The 15,747-nt window shown below is 52.8% G+C and overlaps 2 protein-coding genes across 2 annotated transcripts in view; both read left to right on the top strand.

The window, feature by feature from the left end:
• Positions 1 to 2,393: 2,393 nt before the first annotated feature.
• CSUI_002020 (lysine decarboxylase family protein) lies at positions 2,394 to 8,150 on the top strand. Its single transcript, XM_068062222.1, has 5 exons — positions 2,394 to 3,542; positions 4,182 to 4,312; positions 5,101 to 5,451; positions 5,933 to 6,361; positions 7,215 to 8,150. Exons 2-5 carry the CDS (start codon positions 4,202 to 4,204, stop codon positions 7,449 to 7,451), a joined length of 1,128 nt encoding a protein of 375 aa, XP_067925803.1. The 5' UTR covers positions 2,394 to 3,542; positions 4,182 to 4,201; the 3' UTR covers positions 7,452 to 8,150.
• Positions 8,151 to 9,553: 1,403 nt separating this feature from the next.
• The window catches only part of CSUI_002021 (uncharacterized protein), a 32,562-nt gene continuing 26,368 nt past the window's right edge, over positions 9,554 to 15,747 (top strand). The window contains exons 1-5 of the mRNA XM_068062223.1: positions 9,554 to 10,699; positions 11,006 to 11,209; positions 12,885 to 14,168; positions 14,760 to 14,867; positions 15,257 to 15,307. Coding sequence (XP_067925804.1) covers positions 10,657 to 10,699; positions 11,006 to 11,209; positions 12,885 to 14,168; positions 14,760 to 14,867; positions 15,257 to 15,307 — 1,690 coding nt within the window. The 5' untranslated portion in view covers positions 9,554 to 10,656. The remainder of the gene's footprint in view (positions 10,700 to 11,005; positions 11,210 to 12,884; positions 14,169 to 14,759; positions 14,868 to 15,256; positions 15,308 to 15,747) is intronic.

Here is a 15,747-nt window from a genome sequence, read left to right on the forward strand (position 1 = left end):
CACGCACTGGGGTAAGACTGCGACAACTTGCGCTCAACTAGCCAGTGCCCTGCCGTGCGGCTACTTCAGGCTGCCAGATATACACAGCGGGAGACCGGCGACAGATGCTCCGTTGTTAGTGAGGTTTGAAGGATAGAACGAGTTTCGGACCGAACACAGACACTGCCGCAAAACAGACAAGCTAAAGCTGCACATTGGCTTGAACGCTTCCCGCCGGCTTAGAAAAATATACTAAATTTTCCCAGCGAGCTGTCTCACCTCCGTTGCTTGCCGACACGAAAGAATATATCAAAACCGATAGAAAATAAATTAGGAAATAAATAAAGTTCATCGCGGGTGCGGTCGGTGAACGGAAGCAATGGGAAAGGCCGCCCTTCAGATGTAGTCCAGATCTGTCAGACTGGGTCTATTTGAAGACACTTGAGAGGACCGGGTGAGTCCACAGCACTCGTATCACAAGCGCGGAGACAACCGTAGAGTTAGCCCGCCGCTCAGATCAGTCCACCCTGATACGGATGCCCAACTGGGCACACCGCTCGCCTGAAAAAAGAAAAGATCTTCCCGAGGTTGACGGAGCGCGTGACGTTCTCTGGGGTCCAACACGTACAGCCTGTTGGCAGCGAAGGCTGGTTTTGGACGGTGGGGAACTACAGCAGGTGACAAACGCAATCTTAGTAGGCGGCCATAGACAATGCGACCTGGCAGGCTGGCTACCTGGAAGACCAGCCGAGCAAGTATGAGAGTGTGCGATGCAGGCCGTCAGCCCCGCTTACCCCGCGCTGCTGCTGGAGATCACACCTCCTTGACTTAAACTATATTCCTTCCAACTGAGTTCGCGACCACCCTGGACTTGCAGAAAGCTCAGGCACGGGTTGTGCTAAGGGCCTCGCCCCAGTCGGATCTGTAAGAGCCGGCGGAGCACAAACGGAGTCAGCGGTCGGACTCCGGCATCTGCGGCTGTGCCTCCACTTGCTTATCTGCTCTGACTTGCACGTTCCGTGCTCGTATGATCGGGCACGGTCTCGCTTGACACATGAGCAAGGAAGGCCAGCTGCACACGGCCGGCCCGGAAAGGCCTCACATAGGTGAAACTGCAGGTGTCATCTTCTGCGTAGGTCTTCGCTGCTGTCGTGTACCCTTGTGCCTTTAGTGGTCGTCTCCACTCCCTTGCCCTGCGGAGACCAGCGGCAGAAACCGCACAAAGAGTGTGCGGATGCAGCTCTTGCACGAAATGCCTCCAGGCAGTTACCTCTGCGAAGGCAACGCCTTCAGATCGGAGACCCTCCAGCGGTCTTGGTGAGGCGCATTGCCCCCAACGCAGCCTGGTTTTTTGCCATTGGTCGGAGCAAACGGGGCTACAGAGAGTGGCAACAGCAGGAATGAGATCGCGTATTTACCGGGCCACGTCCACGGACAGAATCCCATTTCGGCCTCGCTGCTGGGGCCCTCTGAGGGACGCGATCTAATCCTTATGGAGAGTCACTCCCTTTTTTTGTCTCACGCTTCTCTCTAGAAAAGTCCCAGGGACCATTTGGTCCTCCTGTAGCCACGCAAGCAACTTACGACGACTTTGAGCGCGCCGCGCGGCTGGCACAGGCGAGTCGCTCTCTAAGCAGATCCCGGTCAAAGGAATCCACTCAGGAGTAGTCGGTTGTTGCGGCAACCAACTAGGCCTGCCACCGGCTATGTGTGACCGCCGGCCGGGATTATGCTCATCTTAGCTTAGAACAGGGACTGTGGATGAGTATCTTCGACTGCGCTGGGGTTGCTGACGCGGATACACCGGGAGAGTTTCCTCGGATCCTCGGATGCAACAAAAGATCGTACCAGGGACCAGCTGTGTCCTACGAACCACCAGCCTGATAATGCGTGGCGCTGCAGGGGAGAAGACTTAGAAACCAGGCTGCAGAGGCCACAGGTTGCGCTCACCAGGGGTCAGACACGCACAGTGCAGACTCGGACGTCTCCGCATTGTGATGAATCCATCACAGTTTCATGAAGAGAGTGTCGGCACGCACGCACAGCAAGCAGGAACTCGGCTGTTCGGGCATCTTGAGCTTGGGGGTCAGGGTCCGGCGTCTACGGCGACTCCCACGCGCTGTGCTAGAAACATGGCAGAGTTCCACGGCCGCGTCAGTGTCCGGCACCAGTCATCACGTATCAATACAAAAAGAGAGCCATGGCCCTGAGACGCCTTATTTCCTCCCCAGCAGACAGCACCTGGTTTCCGACTAGATCATTCTGTTGCCGACGTGCAGCCTTTTGCCACGTACAAGCCATCAACACCAACACGCCTCGTAGCGAAGTCCGCTAGTTGGGGCAGCTTCAACGCTGTGTCAAACGAGACACCTGCCGCTTCTAGCTCTTATGAGGGATCTTGCTTTCAACCCAAAAAGAAACCCAGGGTGTTACGCGCCTGGGGGTAACTACACTGGCTGCACTGGGAGAGCGGCATCAGACGGTGCACGCTCGCAGTCATCGCCGGGTTGCGCGTATCGATCCGGCGCCCGTGCCTCTTCGTGGGACGTCTCTCTGTGTCTTCGTGGACGCAGGGGACTCCAGGAGTCCAGTCGCTATGCCTTCTCGCCAGCACCTACGGGCTCTCAACGTCGCCCCATTCCTTGCAGCCGAGCAACACAGAAGGACGACCTACAAACTGACCTGGACTGTGCGCGAGCCCACAACACGCCTCCGTCCCAGTATCGGCCGGGGGGTGTCCCCCATCGAGTGCGCCGCTACGTCGGTGCATGCAGAAGAAAACACCGCCCTAGCGAGCGGATCTATTGCACGCTTTCACCAGAGTTCTGCAAGCTGAATGGACATGGAAAAAAAACAATGAAGTAACAGCAACAGTGATCTGAGAACATCTACTGTGAGCGGACAACGCCTGTCGCTTGTTTTTGCCGACCCCCAGGTGAAGACCCTTACCCAGCACCACGTTGTGTGACCGAGGTCTCGCTTACTCCCGAACATCAAGGACTACATGTGTTCGTAAGCAACAGTCTTGAGCAGTTCCTGTTTCTGTGACCTGAAGTGCGGGGGGCGGTACAGGGGCCCGTCAGCGAGCTATGAGGCAGTGCTGATCGTTGCTTGGGTTTGTAGTCGTCCATGAGTTGCACCGGGCTTACCAAGTCCGGACCTCGTGGTGCCTGGTCTCCATGTTTCCTAAGAGGTTGCTGAGGCCTGCTCTGCTACACAAGCACATCATTCCTCAGCATTCCGAACTTACAGGGGCTGTCAAAGAACACAGTGGGACTGTTTGTTGGCTCGAAGCCCCGTGTCACACATCGACCCAGAGCCCCTTTCTGTTTCTTAGAATTTTGTGTCAGAGCTTACCTGGTGGAATCAGCCGCGCTGGCAGTCCGACTCTTCCTCTTCTGGGCCACGCGCCCCGGAGCTCTACAGTGTCTGAGTTTCAAGCACGCGTCCGCGGATCTGTGCGCCTCGCGTTTTCCGGGGCCTCGCTGGCTGTCGGTACCCGACTGTCTCTTCCATAACGCCACTAGGAGTCTTCCCTGAAGAGAAGCTGGCAGCTCCGCCATGTGTGTCGGGTCCACTTTGGGAGTCCACCGGTTTTCCCGAACTGCTTTGTCCGGATTCCCGCGGACGACGATCATCTATTCCCAACCCGGGGGAACTGTGTCATAGCTTGCTGGGAGTATCGGTCAGATTGGCGCTGAACTGCAAATGGGGCGACCTCCTCCCCGTTATATGAGGTGTATACGTGAAAACTAGTGCGTATGACGGTGGCTGGATGTCGTTCTGTACTTCAGCTAGCATCGTCACGTATCCGTCAGGGAAACTCCGTGCAACTTCAGCGTGTTACCTTATGTCCAGCCGCGAGAATCCCAAGGCTTCTTATCGGGTAGTTCTGACTGTCGTATAAGCTTGTCCCTCCTCGCGCACAAATTCACGTAGACGCATAGTCCATCAACTACACTTGACTATCTACAGCGGAGAAGCGGCGTCAGGTGTGTCGGTGGGCCAAGAAGGCTGTTGGGGCGTGTGTGGTTTCTAGTGAGTGGAGAAAGTAGCACGCTTCTTCTGTTGTCCGGGCAAGATACGCTGTTTTTTTTCCTTTTGAGTAACTTAATATGCAGCAGCTTACATCACAGATTTGTACCTGGGTCTCCGCTCTTCGGCATCCTCTTGGCGTGTGTGTCCCGTATCTCCCATTGTAGGTTTCCAATTGAGCAGGACAATGGAGCCCAAGGAGTCCAAAGCAGAGACCGCAGAGGCGTCCTCGACGCGGACAGCGTCTTTGCCACCTTCCAAGGAAGGCAGAGAACTGCAGGTTCGCAGACCTCCCAAGGTACCCGTTAGTGGATGGAAATGTCTTCGTCGTACTTGGACTAGCTCTTGGATACAAAACCTCTATCTTCGTAGTTCAAACTCGCTGTGCCTCGTACGGGCAGAGAGACTATTGGTGGGTTGAGGTCTGCAGCCTTTCAAGTAGCTTGTACTTCTGTCTGGTAAACAGCACACTCACCAATGAAGGTAGCCACCTACACAACATCCTCGAGGTATGATGGGCGAAGCCCGTTCTTCCGGCGTGGCTCCCTTGTTTCAGTTTTAATATGGTGTTTTTCATATCTATGCATGTAAGAACTGGAGACACGGCCGTATAGACTCATTTGCTGACATGACTAACAAATTCCCCGGCAAGTAGTCCACAAGGATTTTCTTGCGCACAAATGTACGGTACCCGGGAACGCTCGGAAATTCGCTTATGCGAAGCGGTGCAGATTCGCGTCTGAGGGCTTATTGAAAGCCTTGACTCCGAGTTTGCGCACATTTCGTTTCAAGTGTATATATGAAGAAGTTGCACGTTTACATTGAACCGTGCAAAGGCCCGAACCAGTAGCACCAACAAGGAGTAGTCGACGTGTTATCTGTTCCCTGTAGCTTGCGGACGACGGGCGCGGGGCCTTGCGTCCCTCCTTGGGCTGATCACTCCCCGGCCGGCCACGTCAGGGATCAGGGGCTACGCAGCAGAGGGCTCGTGTGTCCCCACGAGGTCGTGCGACCTATCGTAGAGAGAGAAAAGCAAACACCTCTGCCGTTTTTTGTGTGTCCTTTCTTTTCGTGTTCGTTCTTTAGTCCTACAAGAATACGTCTTGGCTTCACAGCCGCTCAGCTCGTGAAGTCAGAATTTTGTGCGAATACCTGGAGGTGCGAGACCGCCTTCGTCGTCAGCGTGTCCTGGCGACGTTCCTCGTTTTCGGCACAGCGCGAGCCCTCAGCCGGGAACAATGGAGCTCTCGCATGGCCGCTGCATCCGCCCGCCTGAAGCAACTCACACCCGGAAAAGATGCTCCTGAGGATATTGAAGCCGCTGAAACAGAGGTCAAGAGGATCACCCGTCTTGAGTGGCTATGTGACTATTATGACAAAGTCACCAAATTAACCAGCAAACTTGCGGCCTGGCTTCTCACTCCGGAGGCACGGAATGTAAGGACACCTCCTGGTCTTCGCTACTGTCTTTCATGTCTTCCAGCCCCCCACAAAGATCTTTCCATGGCAGGCCCCTCATAGTGCAGGCGCTATAGAAGAGTGAGGAGTAAGCACGTTGTTTCGCTTTCCCAAGTCTGTGTCGCGGGTGAACAAGACATGCTTCTCTTAGTCGCTGTCGGACTCAGTAAGGTAGCCTGTAGGAACGCGTCGCCTCGGAGCAGACTGAATGCGTGCACAGTGTAGGAGGCAGTTCAAGTGATTGATCAGTTCAAGGAGGGAGAGGAGCACGAGCATGCTTGCTTTACAGCAAGTGGAGGTTTCTCTTTACTACCGTAGCCCCGTACGGCGCTACGGGTTTGATGTTTTCATCGGGGGTGTCTGTCTTCGTGCAGTGACCGGCCCGATATACCCTCTGTTAAAGAGATGGACCAGATCGGATACTGGCAGATATGGACCTTGTTCTACTTCTGCGTGTCAGGCTGTGGGAAAAATTTTGAAAGAGATCCCAACACCTATAGAGCATGACGATGACTGGGGTCAGGAGAGCGTGGACAAGTCGACGCCCAACGGCTTGTGCCCTGTTGCGGTTTGCACCGGAGGCGGGCCCGGACTCATGGAGGCAGCGAACAAGGGCGCGGCTGCCGTCGCCGGCGCGCGGAGCATGGGTGTAGGCATTAGTCTGCCATTTGAACCAGGTCTGAACGCCTATGTGGCTGACGAGCTCTCTTTCGAATTCCATTACTTCTTCACCCGCAAGTTCTGGATGGTCTACAGCGCTTTGGCGGTCATTGCTGCCCCGGGTGGGGTCGGCACGTTGGACGAACTCATGGAGGTCCTCACTCTGAAGCAAACAAAGAAGATGAAACGCGATATTCCAGTAGTGCTCTTTGGAAAAAAGTACTGGGATGTAAGTCCCGTCCAAGTAATATGGGCATGGTGGCACGCTCAGCTTCGACTCCCATCTTGTCGAGACTTACGCGGGCGGTGACAGCCTGATGTTAGCCTGACCCACGGGGAGTCACGACCCAAGCGTTTTCACGACACTATCGTACTAGGGAAGTCCGTTCAGCGGCGCCGGTACCCATATTGCGGGTCAACATTTAGTCACCAGCAAATACCAGACCAGCAGCAACGGCGAACCCGAGCTTTCTCGTTTTTTCTGAGGCGCCTGATGGAGGACACCGGACTACGCTTTCGGAAGCTACCAGCGTGCCATACCAAAATCACGTGTGGCCTCTTCAGTCGTTCCATCTACTGTTTCTTAGCGCTCCTCGTCAAGCTTGCGCCAAAACGGACCGTTTGCAGGCCCTTCCCAGGGTCCTTAGCAACCGAGGCACAAGAGAGACGAAAGTTGGAAAAGATCGCTTTTGTTGCGCGCTACACGCATGAGCGGCAGCGACAAGAGGGACACCCGCCTGAGTTGAAGCTAGTGTGTCACTGTTCTCTCGTCCTGGAAAAGTGCTTGTCTGCCCAGTGTACCGAGGTATTAGAGCTGCATCTCAAAGCCCACGCAATGGTGGGAATCGGATTCATTGGTGAATCATGTTCACAGGCTAGACTATTAATTCAATGTAGACCCTGAATCACAGGAACTGATGACTGCGATAATGTCGGCCAGGGACGGTGATGCAGATAGTTCTGGCGTGTTGTCGATCAAATGGATGTCAGTCGTCGCCGTGGCTTTTGTCTTTTCGAGGTTGCCGATCCTGTCACTCTTCCTGTCCATGTCTTGGCATGTGCTGTTCCTCGGCCCTCTGCAGGATGTGATCAGCTTCGACAAAATGGTTGAGTACGGCACCATTAGCGAGTCGGACCGAGATCAGCTATTTGTCACAGATGACGAAGACGAGGCTTTTGATTTTCTACGCAGCTGCTTGGTGCAGGACAGGCTGGTATTGGGTAACAATTATGTCCACAAATCTTTGCGAAAAAGACCTCGAGAGGAAGCGCAGCCCACTCCCTTATGTGAACAGAGGTCCCCGAATAAGTGCCGGTAACCATTTCCGACTCCAAGGTGCAGCTTAGAACGCTCTAGGGATTCGCCCTCTTTTAACGTGGCTTATGTCCGGCCGGCTCGGCGACACAGGACGTCAGAGCCTGAGACCAGTCTCAAGCTCTGCTTTTGGCTCTTCTCCGTGCCCCGGTGTTTAGACTGTCCTCTGGCACAGCCTTGCGTTAGTAGCCATACATCCGGGACTGTACATTAGTTGTCAGATTTGTGAGGTTTGTCCGTGGAGCTACTTCTCTAGCAGCGGAGTGTGCGCGCGAGTACCCGTCGCCTATGGCTACCCGCTCGCCACCGCGACACTCGGTGTCGGTGGCGCTGTGCTATGTGTCGTAGGCGCGCAAAAATAATTGTGGCGCAGGCCGGACATGAGGCAGTTAGAGCTCATGATTCATGAGTGAGGGAATTTCAATGCCCCCCGCAGAGAATCATGTCCCGTCTCAAAGTCTGACTTGAAAACTAAAAACGATTGTCGCACTGAGTTCCAATTCACCGTGTCTTCCTGGTGTCTCGGCTCCGAGAGTAGCGGAAAGAAGCCCTGTCGAGCTCCACGGCTATACGAAAGCGTGCTGTGGATTCAGTCGTCCCGAGAACTCCAGCGTTTATGTGCTCGCAGCACTGTTGTTAAGTCCTCTACACAATGACGTGAACTGACCACACCATACCGGCGAGTTTATAACATGCACCCGAACGGACTCGTTCTCCAGCGGCCGTTGCGACCCTAGAGGAACCCTGAATGACGATAGAACACGTATTCGTCATAAGCGGAAAAGGGCCATTGTCGAGGAACTGTACCTGATAAATTTATCAATCGTAGGTAGGTGACGGCGATTGTCGCTGCTCTTCCTGAGTCTCTTGTAGGGCATCTTCTGCTCATTTGCTGGGCTCGCCGCCCTACAGAGAAACAAGCATTTCAGTCACGAGCACTTAACAAAGGATCGTTTTTTTCGGCACCCAAGACCCCCTTGTCCGCCAAAGTGTCAAGTAACCTGGCCAGCTGGATATCAAAACCCCCTTTTATTGCACTATAGTTCTGCTTCTTCCGATCGTATACGTGTAAGACGCGGACTGCCTCACCGCCCCTGGCGTCTCTTGCTAGGGACACGACCTGGCCATGTCGTCTAGCTGATTCGAACGCTGTCGTAAATGGTTAGGAAGGCTTCACTCCAACACTCAAGAAGTGTTTGTCCGGTTTTGAACTAGGTCGAATTATGCCATCCAGACAGTCCAAGACCAATACATCGCTTCGTGGTTCTACGTCTAGTCCCCCAGTAGTAGTCCTAGCGTAGTGTGCGGCGCTAGAAGCCATTCCAAGTAAAATCAGCATTTTGTTAGTATTTCTGTCATTGCTGCTAGATAGATTGGAAGAAATGTGTCCACATCAGACATGGTATACGGAACTCCCATACTTGAGACTGAGGGTTGCAGCTTCTGGGGAGAGACTCTCTAGTCAGCAGCGGTTTTTGTTGGGGTTCTGGGGCTACCACCTGCGGCGTTCACCAGGCATCCTCGGAAGATCAGGTAGGAGGGGACTCCTAAACGCAAACTAAGAATCCAACTAGGTGATTGCCAAGAAGAGACCACGGGCACGCGCTTCCGATAACCCGGGAAGCTTGAGTAGTCCGGAAATCCTCAGTACCTTGCAGTTCCCCATGACAGTATATCCTAGTAAAACATTTGGGTGCAGCCCTACTTTCCCATTGAACAAAAAGGAACGTGTACTGGTATGCTAACGAGTGGAACATGGCGACGGCGCAGCCAGGAGACAGGCCGGAGACTGCTGGCGCTAGGGCTCTCTCTAAATAAGATATGAACGGAAAGATATCCACCCCGCACGGGCCCCTTTACAGCAGTGAACTACTACTTTAAAGCTCAAGTCTTTGCCTACGGAAAGGTCAAAAGGGGAATTTGCAACCCAGTGGAACAAGTCACAGGCGACTCATTGATTGTGCAAGCATCTAAGAGAGGGAGACATCCTGTACAGAGAGGTAGCTAGGTCCAGCCCCAGCTCCCTGGCTAGGGGAGAACACGGACGGAGTCTTGACCGCCACCAGTCACGACTCAGTATGCTGTATGCTGTGTCTTTCACAGTGTCGCAGAAGCTGATTCGAGGTATCTTGCAAAGAGCACCGGAGTTCGATAGCTGTTCTTGGGTTTTTCCTGCTCTTTTGTACAAATCGTGGTCCTGGCGACTCTCTTTACTTTGTAGGACCACTTTAGGCCCGCGTGTCTTGTGGCCCTTGGGGGGTGCAGATGCCCTCTGGGCTCGTGTTATACAGTGAAAGATTTTGATTTGAACACCGCTGTCTTTCGCTCTGGCGCGACATGGCTATTATTAGTTTTTTTCATAGTTTGCTTTCTCTGTCTTCTCCCGGAGACGCTTCCTGCCTCTGCGACGCATGCCGCTGGGAGTAACCTTACCCTGCCCGTCCCGGCAGTATTTTCAGAAGCTGTCAAAAGCCACAATGCATAATTGATCAAATACTTCTCGTCTGTTGTCGAATTCCCTCTCTTCCAGCGGCTTTCAGTCTGTCTTCCCGCTCAATCTTTATTCAAGAACCCCCTCTGAGTTTTGAGTTCACTCAACGGGAACTCGGCCGCGTCACGCGAGGATGCTCCGGGCAGACGTTTCTCCGGTGAACGCTGTGTCGTAGCCCCATGGACAGCAACAATATGGAGAATGACCCATTTGAGCGGACTGGCCCATACATCGAATGCTCCCTAAGAAAAAGCAGTCTCAAATATTCTTCACATGCCCGCATTCCAAGGCCAACTGGGACACTATGTGTCTCGTCCTTAGCTGCTGGAGCACCAGGACCCCGGATTCACTTCTCATTACCACCGATGGCCGCCAGGGGGGACGTGAGTTGCCGTTCTCCTGCTTCTTGCGCACGAGACCCGTCAGAGGCGCAGCCCTATGCAGCGAACAAGCGTGGAGATCCCTGGCACCGTCTCACCCGTTTCTACCAGCCGAAAAATGGCCCACATTTGAATTGTATTGTTTTCAGTCGGAAACGTCGCTCTCCCTCGGCGATGGTGGCACTCTACTCGGGTCGCCGTCCAACTGGACTGTTATTTTATCTACTACTACTGCTACTACTCTCTGTAACACTCCCCACCTGTCTGGCTTCTTCATTTTTCATTCCCCCTTCGGCTTACCTGCGTAAGTTCACGCCTCTTTCCCACCCGTGGATCTTATGCCACCGCCCCCACGTCTTCTACTTCAGCAGCACTTGCCAGGTATGAAGTGGTGGAGCCGCAGGCAGTCGGTTGTAATTCTGCGCGCATACTTGCAGAGAACTGTCCTAGAGTCCCTTTCAAAACTGACCAAGAGGTCGGTATTTTCGGGTCCACGTGTTCAGCTGTATCTTACGAACTCTCCGTGCTGTCCTACCTTCGATGATGAGAGGCTTGTAGGGCTATAGAGGCTTTGCTGTTTCGAACCGGGCCTACACACGTCGAGCATGTCAGATACTGCAGTTGGTGTCCGTTTTTCTTTCGTGTCATCGTCCCAACATGGCTCCTTTCTCTGCTGTTCTTTTTCAGCAAAAGGAAACAACGCCTCCTCTCTGGGTGACCTTTTTCGAGAGCCGGAACCTCTGTTTGATATCTTGACCAGTACAAGATGGAGTGGCGACTACGCCTCAGTCGTTTCCCCCTCGGATATGGTTGACTACAACTACGGCCTTACTGTGCCTCGCCTTGTTCCTGTACGCCTTGCCGCCTTACAGTGGAGTCATTTCCTTCACGGTACACTACTTGCCTTTTTCATTGTCCCGCCGTAGCGTATGCAGCCACATATCGAGCACTAGCCGCGAGTACACTGTAACAAGCGGAACAACCTTCCCCAAGTTTCAGAGAAAGATGTTCGACTGTCGCCTGCTTTACGGTGCTTGGGCAGCCTTCCTGTTTCTTTTGGTGTCATCCGCGAGATGCAACCTACCTACCCAAATGAGTACAGCGGCATACTGGACGCGTCTGCGTTTATTCTCGCTGCTTCCGCCTATTTACTGGGAATGTGTTATCTCATTGTAGCGCGTGACTGCAAGTGCTGCTACAGCGCTATCCGGCTGCACGCTTGATGTTAGCTACTGAACGGACTGTTTTCTTCTAGGTGGACTGGGATTGTCCGTTAGACAGCCTGACCATTCAACCGTTATTTTTAGTATTGGTTGAGTCGCTTACGGCGTCCTTTATATTGTACTCTATTCAGGGCGCTGGTCAGGATTCGACCTCATCATCATGTTCACCTCAAAATGCCGTTTCTTCTTTGTTGCTTCCTCGTTTTTTCTCGCTTGGACTAGCCTTTCTCGATAGCAGCATTTCTGCGTGTTGTCTGGGGGGACAGTGGAGTAGGGCAAAAGCGCGACCAAAGAGTTCCTGGAAGCGCAAAAACGCGAGTGGCTTTCTTGACTAGGCGGAGCATACCGCGCAATGTATACGAAGTCGTTAGTGCGCACCTTGGCGGAGAGACATATATCTCTTTTGTCCGTGTCTTTCTTTTCCCGTTTCAAACAGAATACAGACGCCCAATTCTCAGGTAAGGACATGCTGTCTGAATGCTTTGTGACGCTCTATCTTGGCATCGTGTGGCAGAGCGGCCGGGAATGTTGAGTTGGCGTCTCACGAGTCGGTGTAGGTGAACCCTAATGCCTGAAAGCATACATACGGACATCCCCTTTCGGGGCCTATGCACAGCTCAGCGCACTTTTCTTACCTATGTCTATCTTACGGCATACGGTCGCTTCCTCTGTTGTTAGCTGTATGTCCACCTGCTGGATCCTAGCTGGGACGCAGGCGACCACCCGTGCGCGAAGAAGCTGCTCGTGGTCCTTTCCTATGACGGTGATAGAGCCGGAACAACCAGATCAGATCGCTGGCCCGTCGTGTGGTGTTCCGTATGGTGGTTTGAGTGCCTTGAATGCCAGAACGGGGACGAGGGTGGTAGCACACGTGGTGTGCGAGAGTTGAGTCTAGTTCATGACCTCCAAGGTCCGTAATTTGCAAACGCTTAGCAGGTGGGCACCGGCTAATCGCGTGCACCTGAAGATCACGGTTTCTAATTAGTCCTAGTTCACCCCTGGGATGATGCGGCATCTGAAGACGTGAAAGTCGGACTGGTCATCTCAATAGGATTCTTCGTTGGTCCGAAGTGAGAGAGTCGGTTGTCTCACTTGCTATCCATGAATCCTCTGAAAAGACACGCGGACAAGCAGGCAGGAGTCGGCTCTCTCGTTTTTTTTGCTCCTGGGTTCTTGGCAAATACAGTAGACTACCGGCTTAGTCAAGTAATGTGTATGTATCTCTTTGTACGTGTACCAGCCCCTCCTTGGGTAGACGCAGTCGGTAAGACCTGATCACCCTGTGTTGGTTTCATCACCTGCAATGTGTTTTGGGTACGTCAGTGTGAGCCTTCGCATTTCAGAAGGCCATGTTTCCAGAAACGCGTATGACAAGCGGCTGACGCTCCTGTTTGTGGTTGCCGCTTTGTTCCTTACAGGCGTTGTCGTAGATCGTTTTCCGAAACAAGCCTGCCAAACCCTCGTGTCAGAACTGCGAGAAGCGAACGCCCTCGATGCTCCATCGAGCGAAAGACTTGCCGTTAGGGCGCAGTACACGGGTGATGATTCATCACGTCTCTTTTCTCTTATCGTGAACACACGAGCAAATGTCCAAGCGAGGGATCAACCGCGGGTAAATGATATGCGGGTGTTGCTGACGAAGGAGTTAAGATATCTGATCAGACAAAAGGATTTAAGGTGGTCTAAAAGCCTAGAGGAATTCTTGAAGAAAGAGGAAGCAGCGCGAATGCAGTTTGCTGGCAAGTTTCTTGAGTCTATGAAGATGATCAAGGAAGACTATGAATTAAGAGTTCTGGTTCAAGGGACGGAGGACTCTTCTGCTGAGGTCGGTATCAAAAAGATCTTTCTCGTGGAGGTGCTGAACGACTTCCCGAACGTCCTCTTACAGGAGACGTTTTTCTCTGCTACTCTGCAGCTGTTTTTCTCGACCATCTTCCAGTATCCTAGAACGCGCATCGTCATGGACCGTGGACCGATGGAGGCCATCTTTCATAAGCATATGCAGACGGGAGACGCTACTGGAGAAAGAGTTGCTGATCGACTTTTTTCGCACGTTGTTGATACAGATAAGTATTTCCACCCAGGTGCTAAGGCTCTCTTCATCGATGTTCTTAAACTCGCCTGGAAGTACTATTACGAACACAGTGAGAAAATGCTTCAGTTAGTTCATGAAGACTCAGTTGCGTCGGCCTTCTTCTTAGCCGCCATTACGAATTTGCCTTACATGGTGGACGGAATTGATGCTCCATCAATGCCATTGCGGAAAAACGAAGGAGAGGAGACGGCGGCGAATCAAGTCCAGGCTTCAAGCCAGACGCTTCGTCTTGATGCATTTGGCTTCGCTACAGTTGTGAATCTGGCGGTCTGGCAGGGTGTCAACAAACTCGGAGACGTCGCGGTTTTGCAAAGCATCTGCCGCTTTGTGTTCGTAGCGCGATCGCGCTCTGACAGCACTGATAGCCTCCCCCATTTCCAACCTGCCTTCCTTAGCGCACGCTTTACTTCAACATTCCAAACACCTCTAGGAGGCATTTTTTCCGGCGTCTTCTTCCGCACTAAAAAGCCCTTTTCACCGGCCTTACATCGTCGTCTGAAGATATGGGAGGGAGGTGCCGCGCCTGCTGAAGGTTAGTCCTACGAAAAGAGTCTTTCACTATCCTCATGCCCGTGTTCCATGTAGCGCATGCGCGTCTTATTGCCTCAGTCAGTACTGTTTTGCTGTTTTCCATCAAGCTGTCCTTTCGGTCAGGTGCTAGTAACAGCGTAGTCTCATGTTGCCGTGTTGATTGATGTATGCTGATGCGTAGGTGCAACTTGTAAGAGGCCAACGTTAAGCTACCTCGGAGACTAAACTTTTCTATAACGCAACGAAATCACTTGAAAGGTTTGCAGCCAGGTGTCGTGTGTCGTCAAATAAACCATCCCGGTGCTGCGGTATGCACCGCTCGCCAGGTGATGGCTGACAGGCGATTGCTCTCCCAGTCTCCTACGCCTACAAAGTGTGAGTTTTCGTGCAGGTGTTTCAGCCTTCCTCCTGGAGTGAGAGTCGGACAGTAATTAACTTTTCTCAGAACGCCTGGCTACCTTGTCAACTATACCTCCACACCCAGCAGACTGTCCTGTGTGAACACGTACATAGTTGCCACTGCTAGCTGAGGCGGGTTAATTTTTATGCGTGCCAACTGGACCTCGGTGGCTCCTTTGGTTTTTGTGCTCAGCGATTGAAATCCGTCATTTGACATCGAGCATTGGAGAGACACTTCGGCAAAACGCCCTGCGTTCGCTCGGTCCGAGCGTTGCCGCTACAGAGTTCTACTCGGTCTTATGTGAGGAGTTGGTCCTGTTTCCCACTGTTTCCTATGATGCTGTGCCTTTGTCATGTGCACGCGTGCAACCTTCGACATCCAGGCGATACCCCCACCACGGGGAAGCCGCGGGGATGGTGCTTGTGTGAATTTTTCTTGACTGTATTTCTTTCAGTGCTCCACCGTCCCAGCAAAGTTTCTCTTCAGTGTGGCTTCAGCTTTGAGGTTGCTGTTTTGTCTGCCTGCGTGGAGAGAGCAGACTGCCGCTCTGCCGGCGCCGGGATCTGAAAGGCGGCGGAAGCGCACACTGGAGCTGACTGTGCTATCACTAGTTACGTGTGGAATTTGCACAGCCTGACGCGTTCGCCTTTGAGTCTTGGAAGCACCTGACTGCTGTATGTACTGTTCAGCAAACGGACATGGAGATGAATTCTTGCACGCTGCTAAGTCGACGGCGGGAAGTAAGAAGCTGAGAATATCCTGCGACGATGTGCTAACATTCATTACACGTGACTTGGAACAAGTACAGAGACTCACACTTAAAGAAGACGGGGAGTCAAAATTCACGTCTTAAGCAAGGCAGCGACAGCTCGAATCCATGGTAGGAGCCTCGAAGTCGTATCGCAATTGAAACTGTATCTCCACCTGTATGCTCCTCTGCTAAACAAAACTGTATCATGACTGTCTGCCATTTCGGATCTTTTCCGGAGGGTGCCGAGCATGTAACTACCTGCTTATGTCTTTCACATGTTGAATCCGGGGGCCACCCAAGCCGACTAGAGTCTGAAGGTGTTTTTGCAATATGTAGTTCACGCGTACATCGCTCTGTTCCGCGGTACGCGCCGATAGACTACGTGAGTTCATCTTCATTTTCTTCGTATAGTAGTAGCTCACCCTTCTG

The sequence above is a fragment of the Cystoisospora suis genome (assembly GCF_002600585.1).
Source record: "Cystoisospora suis strain Wien I chromosome Unknown contig_843, whole genome shotgun sequence".
Taxonomy (NCBI): Eukaryota; Apicomplexa; class Conoidasida; order Eucoccidiorida; family Sarcocystidae; genus Cystoisospora; species Cystoisospora suis.